This window comes from Lolium rigidum, chromosome 5, assembly GCF_022539505.1.
Source record: "Lolium rigidum isolate FL_2022 chromosome 5, APGP_CSIRO_Lrig_0.1, whole genome shotgun sequence".
Taxonomy (NCBI): domain Eukaryota; kingdom Viridiplantae; phylum Streptophyta; class Magnoliopsida; order Poales; family Poaceae; genus Lolium; species Lolium rigidum.
The window spans coordinates 253,987,878-253,999,672 of NC_061512.1; the positions used below are offsets into that span (position 1 = coordinate 253,987,878).

An 11,795-nucleotide genomic window follows, 5' to 3' on the forward strand; every position below is an offset into this window, starting at 1 on the left:
ACTCTTTAATAAATGATGAAGGCATGGAATGCTCACTGTGTTTTTGAAGAAAAAAAATAATACAGGGGCATTATTATTGACAAAGAACAGTTCAAGCCAAATTGACATACGTGAGCATTCGACTGCAGTGATCTCTTCCAAAAAACAGTTCAAGCCAAATTGACAAAGAATTTCATGTTTTTGTACATAAAGAATGGGCACATGTCTTGTACATACTGGAATGATCCATTGCTTTCTATACAGGCCTCTGCCATGTTTACAAAATTGAACTGTCCCGGACACGCATGGCCTGGAAGCTGTGGTACAGACGAACAACCCTTGCTCGGGCTTCACGTGTCTCGTCCTCAGCCGGCATCGCATCTGGCCGGTTTTGTGGCCTACAGGTTTGGGTAATCAGGAGAGGATGGACAAGAAGACGGTGGACCAGGTGGTGAGCGCGACGGCGGCGACGAGGTACGTCCAGAGGAAGATCACGGAGCACTCCTCCTGCCCCACGTCGAACAGCTGTGCCATGGTCCCGATGTTCATGGCGGGGGGCAGCGCGAACTGCATCATCAGCACGTACCGGTACAGCGGGTCGTGGGGCAGGAACCCGACGCCGCGCGCGGCGTGGACGACGGCGATTCCGATCACCGGCAGCGCCACGTAGCGTATGCACACGATCGCCACAATCACCGAGCGCTTCAGCATCGACTTGCGCAGCCCTGCACATCCATTCACTGTAAGTTTCAGAGAAGACGGTGACATGATGAAGTTCATGTCAATGAGAGATCTTAACCTAGAGAGTGAGGCATCCTACCTTGCGTCAGGTTTCCTCCGAGGATGAGGGTGATGCAAGGTATCGTGCCATTTCTGCAAATAGAAATAGTAGTAGAGTTTAGACTGAATGAACAATGAACACTGAAGTTCAAAATCAAGAGACTGATCATGATATTCAGGTAGACATAGAAAAAGTCTAGACTCTAGAAATCTTACCCCATCAGTTCGAGAGAATCCTGGATGACTTTAAGCGGCGCACCGTCCCCGATGAGCAGCGACTTCAGCCATGGTACTAGCCCAACAACGAATCCAATTATCTGCCACGATGTAAATAACACCATATTTGGTATAAACGTCTGTTCGTTCTAACTTCTAAATGATATGAAAACGTAGTCACTAGTTTGTCAGGGAGAGATGACGTACAGCCGATATGGTCGGCGGCGCCATGAGCTCCTCGACGAGCTGATGCACGGCCTCCTTGAGCTTCGTCCAGAAGCCCTTGTCCGTGACATCGCTCTCGCACGACAGAAGCGGAGCCTCCTGCATTCCTAGCCGAGTCAGTTTTTCTGAACTCTAAAGATTAACAGCACCCACCGAACCAATCAACCAACAAACATGGAGGAGCTCTGCTAAAAAAAAAAACATGGATGAGCGTGAACACTCACCATATGGTTCCCGTCATCGTGCTCGTCAGGTCCAGCAGACGTCGTCAGAGCCGCTTCCTCGTCGTTGTGGGCGGACTCAGCATGCTCTTTGAATTGCTCCAGGTGCTCCTCGTCGCTGTCTGCCGGGCACTGGATGCTCTTGGACTGCATCTTGTGGTACAGCTTGCCGGACTTCTGCATCAGGCTGTAGGTGTAGGTCCATATGAAGAGCCCACCAAGCTGCAGAGAGACACAACCAACCAGGTTCAGAGAACAGGTAACTAGCACTAGCTAGCTTGATCATTGGGTAAAATGGTAGCAGATTCTGCTTACAGCCATGGATAGTGAGGAGTAGGAAAGCCCACGGGAGCGGCACTGGCTACGATCGTTCCCAAACGGGTTGCCATCTTCGTCGCAGACGGCCGGGACGACGATCAGCAGCAGGTTCCCGAGATTTCCTGCAATTTTTGGTCGAGGCCGGTGGCCGGACACTGTTAGTACATTATCAGCATAAGCAGTATGTGGTAACTGGAAGCCTGAAACTACTCTACCAGATGAACAGAAGGCGATGATCAGGCCTCGGAAATGCGGCGGTGGCTTCAGGATCTTGCACGCTATCCATCCCAAAGCGCTGCCGAGGAGGAATGTGATTGCTATGTTCACTGGCATGAACCACCTGTATGACAATACAAAGCTTGTGTCAGCCCAGTTGAACTGAACATTTGCACAGGATCCTCTGCAAGCATCTTTACTGAATGCTGTGTTTCCTAAACATTGAGCGAGTTCCTTGATTGAAACTGTGGCATTTCGTTCACATTTGCGCCGAATTGGAGCAGCGATATCTGAACCTGTGAGTTCTTTGTAAACTCAGCAATCCGATGACGGTGCTCACCAAGAGATGACGTCCGACAGCGTGACTGTCTTGGCGAGGCTCGCGAAAATCAGAGAAGGGGTGAAGACCGTGAAGACAACCTGTCCTCACAAAAATGAAGAACGCGTGTGGTTAATTATGCAGTTGCGACGGAAGTATTTAGCCAAGGTTAGACAGAAATGTACTAGTGTTGAAATAGAAGCAAGCTCACACCTTGTTCATGTCCCTGCGGGCGCTGGCCGTGAGGACTTTGCTGTAGCCGGAGGCGAGGAAGGCTCCGATGACGCCGATGAGCAGTACCTGGATGATGGGCATGGAAGCCACCAGGAGCATCGACAAGAACCCCATCTTTGATCACCGATATAGGACCGCTCAAGCCTCAGTTCCCCTGTTGATCCGCTTAATATCTCTATGGTGTGCAGGATGACGATGATGTTCAGATATCTATCCTGGCAAATTAGAGGAACCTGACTGAGAAGAGAGAGAAATTGTTAGCAGAGAATAGGGTTAACTTGACGACATGAAAATGTTTCACTTTTCTTGTCTGAACGATTGGTGGAACAATTGTATTATTAATTAGCTCAATGGATGGCATTGGTCTAGTTGTTTGAAATCTTTGGCTGCTGGATTGCCGTGTTGTTGGTGTTATCTGAAAGAGACAGCAGCTGGTTCCTCGCTGGGTAGGGTAGCTTCAGCAGGCAATTAGTCAGCATACACGTGGTGAAGGCGTAAGAAAGCACCTAGCTTAGCAGCTACTATGTAGGAGAAGACAAGTCCAAGTGGTGATGCAAACGGCCCGGCAACAAATTCTCCAAAGCTCTCGGGATGACTGGTAATTTCGCTCGCAGTTGGATAGGATAAACACGAGGGAGGAATTATTTGAATGGGTAAAAACAAAAGAAGGCGATCAGTGACCACGTTCGTTTCTCGAGCTTAGCCGTCAACACAAATGGCAGGGCGTTCCCGAGAGCGGCATGTAGGGGATCAACGGAAATTTCGGAAGATATGCGATAGCAGGAGAGGCTGCATGGTTACCTGAATGAGGAATGTGCAGGCGAGCGCAGTAGGGCGGCGGCGCGCCGGAGAGAATTGTGGCCGAAATGAGATGCTGGGTAGGATGAGGGAGGCGTCGGCGAGCAGCCGGATGCGCCCGGCGGAGATAGCGGTTTAAGTAGGGGGAGATGGCGCCTGCACCGCGTCCACCCGCCCGCGACAACAGCGACGCCAGCCAGCAAGCACAGCCGCCATCCAATCCCGCCCTCCGCCTGTCGCTGCCATCTCGCCACAAGCCAGTTTCGCTCCTTCCTTCCTTCCTTCCTCCCAGCTGCTGCTAATCATCCCTTGGCAGCCGCGCGTGGAGTTAAATAAACACATGGCTATCTGCCGCTGCCGTCTTGATCGCTTTGACCATTACTCACGCAAGCAAGCCAAATGAAATTCTTGCACTCCACCAGCCAAGAGCTCCAACTAGCTGGCTGGCCTCCTCCTCTCCTGGAATAGGGTGAGTTGCAATCCAACTCAGGGTCGTTGCAACTTGCTAGCTGCTGTTCACAGGTGATTGCGATAGATGATAGCTCAACCCCATGAGTCTGGACTGGAGGAGTATGGTATGGTGTCTGGAGCGTGCCAGGACATGAATCATTTCACTACGTCTCGACCGCCTAAGTACGTGCGCGCGTGACGGGAAAAAAAGAAAAAAAAAAGATGGGCCAAGTAATATTTTGATTTCGCATGAAGAACTGGATTGGCTGATAAATATGCCGCTCTCAGATTATCTCACCATACACACGGTGTTTGAGTCAAGTTGACTCATAGTTCTTCCAACAAAGACGGTAACCAATTACCTCTATTGTTTGTGTTGGTCACGGATTTGTATTCTGCTTTGGTGCTAGATCTTGAAACGGTAGCTTGCTTCTTAGCACTTCATGAGAGATCTAGTCTACGGTCACCTATACTACCAGGAAGTGTGTTTCTGAAAAGGCGCTGACTAGCGTAGAGCTAGGCTTCGCAAATATCAATCCAAAGCTCAGCGTCTGACAATATGTTTTGTACCAGTACAACGTGTAGTGGCATGAGCATGAAAATGTTGACGGACCTTATTAACCGCACACGAAATAGCAGGTCTCGTGGAAGTTAGATGTTGTAACGCACCTACTACCATAGTTACCACACTTATATATTTGTGTAATATGCTAGGGAGCATATTACACAATTGTAGAAAACCCTAGCAGTGGTGTGGCAAAAATCATCTTTAGTGGCGTGGATTGGACACTCCAGTGGTGTCGTGTCAATGGTATTTAGTACATATGGCGTGTCTTAGCCACGCCACCGGTATTTTACATACTTGTGGCATGCTAGGGACATGCAATAGGGGTCATATAGTCTAGTGGTGTGTGCGGTAGTAAGCCACACCGCTAACATAATTATTTGAAATTAAAAAATATGATGCTATCGTTGAAATTGACAACAATATGCAATTCAAAAATCTCAGCATAGTTCACATATAGAGGACTTAACATATAGTTCATCACCCATCTAAATCTCAATATAGCTCACATGCATATCATAGAAGACTGCATAGTTCAACACTTGTAACATGGATATGAGTACTTTATTAGATGATCACTACACAAACAACTAATAATCGTTGATGATGTCTATGACAAGCACCTCATTTTGGTTCATGCACGTTGCTGGTCTAGCACTCAATGTTGCAGGTATTGAATGTTGGTAGAATTTCTAAGAGATGGTATTGCTCAGCCTCGGAAGGGTTAATTACTCTTTGAGTATCTCTTTGAAGATGGAATAAAGCTCTTCCCGCCTAGCCCCCATCCTGGTGGCGCTTCTACCATTGTTGGTTGGCGTGTGGAGGTTTGTTCCCAACAGATATTGCCGGATTTAGTCGCTGACCGATCTATCTCCACCCACTAGTGATCGGTGACCCAAGAACTGCTACGCATCTTCCCACTTCGCTGTGCTAGCAATATACACATAGCAGACGTATGTGAATACGTTACACACAAGTCGTACCCCGTCTGTGTTAAAGTAAGTGTCTACGTACGATATATGGATGAGGACCAGTCCGTTCGTGGGTCGCGCCAGGACCAAAGTGGTACGTACGTGACACGAATATCTTTGCGTTCCGACCCCGCTTCGTTCGAGTGCTCGTAGTCGTTAGGTGGTCGAAAGACCTGTTTATAATTTTCACTAGTTTTGTGATTCTATGCACTGGTGTTGAAGATTATGAATAGGCATGCTAACTTTTCGCAAAAGAAAGAGCTCCTTGGCAAAAAAAAAAGACACATGATTTTGTTCGCATAAAGGGCTTCGGCAGATGAAATTGGCCAAGGCCAAACCGTTGAGAAGTGAGTCAAGGTCAAATAGTTGGGCAGGTGGAACTTTGATAGCCAGGACCCGCATGTCACGGTAAATAGATGAGGACCAATCCGTGTCCGTTCGTGGGTCGCGTCGGGACCAAAGTGGTACCTACGTAGGTACGTACGTGACACAAATATGTTGCGTTCGGATCCCCGCTTTCGCCGGAGTGTCGCAACGGGAGCATATCCGGCCGTGCCACGCAAGATCCCCATCGGCCGGCGGCGGTCCAGTCGGCAACTCGGCATGGCCATGTGCGATTCTGCGCGACGGCGACTGGCCAGCTCGTCTTGGCAAAGATTGGATCCGTGTATGTCTGTCTGTCTGTGTCAGCACAGATCGACTATGTTGAGTCAGCCATGACGCACTTACTTTCGTCTGCGCTACTGCATGCGACGGCTGTCCTCCTCGGCCTTGCCTTGCGTTGATCGACTTGACTTTGCAGGCACGATCGCTTGATCGAGCAACATTTTTTCCTTTGTTACCTTTGCTTTCTCTCACCGGATGATGACTACCATCTCTGCTTGACTGCTTCTACCAGTAATTTTCTACCATCCTTCGGAATAATCACTGCCCACTTCCCGTGGTACAGTCCGAATGGTCACGGGCCCATGGCGCTTGGATCGATCTGTCCTCGGGAGATGCCAACTGGGCCGTCCCTCCCTCCATCTGCAAACAAGACCCACCCCTGACGCCTTGTCGCTCAGACCGGCCGGCAGCCCGCTCCACTCCTGTCTTCGTGGAGAGCGCATCCGAGGATAGAGATAGGTCCACACTACTCTCCGATCCACGTAAAATAAGGATCATTCATATTTCATGCTGCATATTCGTAAAAATTCAGATTTAGATTTTTTTTCGAAATTTGAACAATTTCATATATGGACATAATTTAAATTTGAACATTTTTTAAAATTTCTAAAATTTATTTTTTCCAAAAATTAACATTTTTAGTTATGAACATTTTTCGAATTTGAACATTTTTCCAAATTTGAACGCTTTATATATTTGAACGGATTTAAAATTTGAACGCTTTTATAATTTGAACATTTTTCAAATTCGAACGGATTTCAAATTTGAACGCTTTATAATTTGAACATTTTTTGTATTTGAACGGTTTTCAAATCTGAACGTTTTTAAAATATGAACATTTTTTGAATTTTGAACAATTTTTAATTTTGAACGTTTTTAAAATTTAAACATTTTTAAATTTTGAACAATTTTCAATTTTGAAAATTTTCTGAATTTGAAGAAAAATAAAAATAAACAGAAAAGAAACAAAACAAAAAAAGAAAAAGAAACAGAAAATAAAAAGAAAAAGGAACGAAAAAGAAACAGAAAACAGAAAACAAGAAAAATAAGCGAACTGGGCCGACCAGGCCGGCCCATACCGCGCGTGGGGGGTGTGCGGCGCACGGTAGCGGCCGACCTGGTCGGTGTATAGGATTTGTCTATTTCCTCCTTCTGAACGAACGCATAGAAAGAAACGTACCACTAATGACTTTTTGCCAGCTTCCCCCAAGGATATCCCCGCACTAGGAGAGAAAAGGCAACTCTATAAGGAAATTAAAGCTGTATGTGCAATATCGATATGCATGTATGAGGATATGGTACTATCAGAATTCACTACTTGCTAGTATTATATGTGTTCAGTACCCTCCGTTTTTTTATATATAGGACCACAACGTATTCCGAGCCAAAACTATGACTGACAGTTTGAGCGATAGAAAATATGTTCTATAACACCAAAGACACATCATTGGAAACATGCATCAAATATGAATTTGAAAGATGGTAGATCTTTGGTGACAAATAACTCATGCTAGATTGGTTAAATTATTAGTTAAAGTTTACCTCGAAATGTGGGGTAGCCTTATATAAAAACGGAGGGAGTATCACTCTTTGTGTGCATGCCGAAAATGCTAGAGCAATCTGGCCAACTCATTTCGGCCTATCTCACCTTTCTATATTCAGGCACACATGCCGAGATGAACGACCATATTGTTGGTTGGGAAAAATCAGATGACTAGGCACTTATAGTTCAAATTTAAGAAAAAAAACTTTATTCCTCTCAAACATGAACAAATTCCACCGAAGTTTTCAAAATTGAGTGGGGGGCCATGCCCCATATACACACACCTATATTTTCGTCTGCAAAACCACACTTCAAAAGATGAACATCCATCTGAATGTACTTACCAAGCGGTTAAAAAAATGTTGGATCCATCAACTCTATGGACTGAAGCTCAATCACTGCATCCTCAACATTTCTCAAAAAAAAAACATTTCCTAGGTTGTATACACATTTGAACATTTCAAATGTTACCCATGTTTGTGAAAACAATCTTGTAAAATGGGACTGTAATGGACTTAGGCACAAACCACGCTCATGCATAATACTATAAGATATCATTAAATACAAGAATAAATAAAGAACAAAAATATGCAACTAATAATAGTAGTAGCAAATTGAAATAAAACATACCATGCAAAATCTGGAATGGTTTATTTTGGTTAGGATGGTTGCCAACAGCTACTTCAAAAACATCTCCAGTAACCTCCTCTTCAAATTCCATTCCTTGAACATCTTGTTCATCAATATCATTAGTAATTCCATCTTCATCGGGTAGTTTCAACGTCACAACATCATTTACCTCTACGTAGTGTACCATCAGAAAATATGACCAAAATGGTACATACATAGTAGTGCAAGTTTCCTTCTTCTCCATGTAAAACGCAAACCTCTGGCCTCCAATCATAGCATGCAACAACTTCTTACTGCTTGTTCATATGCTCATTGAAGTAACAAAGCATAGTCTTACATTAACATGAAAACAAAAATGGAAACAATTAGCCTAGTACATTGATGAGTGCATCTTATATAGTGTTTTGAGTCTAGTTTTTATTATAAAAATCTCTCATTACATGCTCTATTCAACAATTGTTATGTTCTTTATTTATGATTACTTGATTCCATTCATTTTCATGATAGCTTTGCACAACTACTAGTTTTATTAGAACCTTTTCCATGTCTTTGATGTGTGTGTAGAAGTTCTCAGCAATTATGAATAAAGCGTGGTGAAAGGAGCCAAGTGGAGAAAGTAAGGAGGAGCTACATGCACCTGAGTTAGGCATACGAAGGGAGGAAGATGCAAAATTTTCCATCATCATCGTCGTAAAAAAGAATTTATAAAAGCAGAATGTAAAGGAGTATCTCAAGAAGATTCTTGAGAAGCATGTGAGGGAGGAATACTAGAGGATACTGCCCGCAGATCGAGCGAGAACTCCGTCGTGCTACCACAATAGTTATCCTCAAGGGCTTTAGCAGATGTGCTCGTCTATAGTATCATGTAATCTTTTGTACACCTCAGTGAGCTCAGCTTTAGAATGTCCCTTCCATTGAATCTGGTGTCCAACAACAACATCGATCTCAGCCGCCATCAGTGGAACGTTCCCAATGAAAAGGCTCTAATTGACATCCACCTCTTGAACATCTTCGAACCCATTCTTAATCCACATGTAAAAGATGCAATGCTCATCATTGAGCTTGAACTCACCAATAGATGTGGCTACGATATTTCGAACTAGAATGACACGGGGTATAACTTATAAAAATTTAACCTTTTGCAAACAATAAGTTATTTAATTTAAATTCAACCGATATATAGTATCAACCTGATACACGCCACGAGAGTTTATACCCAGCCTCTACATAGGTAAGATACACATTGCTACATCAGAAGAAAATAAATAAAAATGACAAAAACAAACGTGTGCATGATTCATATAACTTCTAAGATGATGGAGGACCTATCTGCAAACTATGCGCCATTCATGAGGGTTAAAATTTTCTTTGCCACTTGCTCTCAGACTGCGATTCTATAGACGTTGAATATAATACCACAAATGGTCTACTAGTACATTGGTAAATGACATGCAAATAGGTGAATCTTTACAACTGAAAACCGTGTCGTTTCTATATAGACCTAACGACACTTGGCGTGCAAATAAACAACACACGGGACACGGCACCAACCTAAATTCATATGGTGCCCGTTTTGACCACCCGGCCAGGTAGCGGGCAGACCCGACACCAACCTAAAATTCATCGAGCGCCCCATACTATACCTCGCCTACTTTGGAAAGGATTTTTGAGCAAATCGGAGACAGTAGCCTTCATCTTCCGTAGGATCTGATCAGCATTCAGTAGCCGATCGCTGCATCTTCCCATCATTCCAAGCTTTCACCAGGAGTTGACAATCTGTCTCCGGAAGGACATGAGACCAATACCTCGATCGCGCTAGGATATTGCATCGCGCTCTGCCACTAGTCATTGGTGACCCAAGAATTGCTACGCATTTTCCCACTACGCGCGCTCGCGGTGCTAGCAACACACATAGGAGGAGACGTATAGGAATACGTTACACAAGTCGTACGAAGTGTGTGTATTAAAACAAGTGTGTACGTACGTTATATGGATATATGAGGATCGGCGGTCGCGCCGGGGCCAAAGTGGTACCTATGTACGTACGTAGGTGACACAAATATCTTGTGTTCCGATATCCCGCTTTTCCGGCCCCAGACGACGGATTAGCTGACACGGCACGTACCAGTCATATATCCGGACGTGCCACGCATGCAATTAAGATCTCCCCATTGGCTGGCGGCGGTCCAGTCGGCAGTCGGCACGGCCATGTGCGCTTCTGCGTGACGGCGCATGGCCTGCTCGTGTTGGCAAGGACTGTTTTTTTATTTTTTTTGCGAAAATCTTGGCAAGGATTGGATCGTGTTTGTTTCTTTCACCCCGGCCGAGCATGTTGAGTCAGCCATGACCTACGTACGTAGTGCAGACGGCTGCATGCGACGACCGTCCGTCTCTGCCTTGCGTAGCTTGACTAGACCCGCCACTACAGGAATGGTGACAGATGCCGACGGCCAGAGTGTACGCCGACGGCTTTTTATCGGGGCCGTCGGCGTACGGCCTCGCCGGGGCAGCTCACGAACCCGACCGTCGGCGTACAAACACCGTCGGCGTAGAGGAGGCTACGCCGAGGGCGGCCGTCGGCGTCACCCTGGCCCTCGGCGTAGCACCGCATCGCCTCCGGCCCGGCCTCGCGCCGTCGACGCCCGCTCACGGCGTCGGTCGGACGCCGACGGCCACCCCTCGGCATAGGGCATGGACACCCTATGCCGACGCGCCACCCTCGGCATATAGTATTTTTTTATTTTTTTATTTTTTTCCCTCTCTCATATTACTTTATAATATGTTTCTATTATTTATTTACTAGTATGAATTATGTAAAAAATGGTTCTATTTTTTAAGAATTCGTAGATGGCATATGTAGGTCCCATGCATGGGTGACGCTCTTCGCAGACGGGTCAACCGGAGCCACTAGGCCCAACATTTGCTATCGATGTACATATGGGTAGATCCGGGGTCCCCGCCCTACGGTTTCCAGAACCCTAACCCTAACCGTAACCCTAACTCTAACCCTAACCGTAACCCTAACTCTAGCCCTAACCCTAACCCTAGGGTTTCCACATACATTGCTAACTCTAACCCTAACCCTAGCCGTAGCCCTAACCCTAACCCTAGGGTTTCCACATACATTGCTAACTCTAACCCTAACCCTAACCCTAACTCTAACCCTAGGGTTTCCACATACATTGCTAACCCTAACTATAACCCTAACGGATCACTTGGTAAAACCCTAACCCTAGGGGTCCCGCCCTAGGGTTTCCCAAGAAACGAATCACCGGAGCGTCGTAATTGTTGGAAAACTTGCTTCCGCCCCTAACATACATGTACAAGTGTGATGTAAGGTTTGGCTAACCTTGGATGTACCCGGCGTTGACGATTTCCGCATAATGGGCTACCGAGTTGGTAAAATCCAGGATCCGTATGTGGAAACCCCCGCCATGGCTCGAACGGAGCCTATTTTATGGTAAAGTATGCCCAACCTATGGTTTCCATGTACATATGTCCTAAACAAAGCAAAATAAATAAAAAAGTCCACCGGTAAACCCTCGCACGGAGAAAGCTATAGGGGTAGATGTGTGGGTTCCCCGCCCTAGGGTTTTCCAAGTTACGGACCACACGGAGCGTCGAATCGGCTCGGAAAACTTGTGTGTGCCCACATGGCATGCAC

General features: G+C 45.8%; 1 protein-coding gene across 1 annotated transcript; it reads right to left on the reverse strand.

Moving 5' to 3' along the window:
• Nucleotides 1–380: 380 nt before the first annotated feature.
• On the reverse strand, nt 381–2,636 carry LOC124654965 (protein PIN-LIKES 7-like; the record flags this gene model as incomplete). Its single annotated transcript, XM_047193939.1, is given in 9 exon segments — nt 381–704; nt 800–852; nt 976–1,076; nt 1,183–1,299; nt 1,425–1,643; nt 1,737–1,861; nt 1,955–2,079; nt 2,296–2,375; nt 2,488–2,636. Coding segments are annotated over 9 exon segments (1,266 nt in total). The 3' UTR covers nt 381–393.
• Between the last annotated feature and the right edge of the window lie 9,159 nt (nt 2,637–11,795).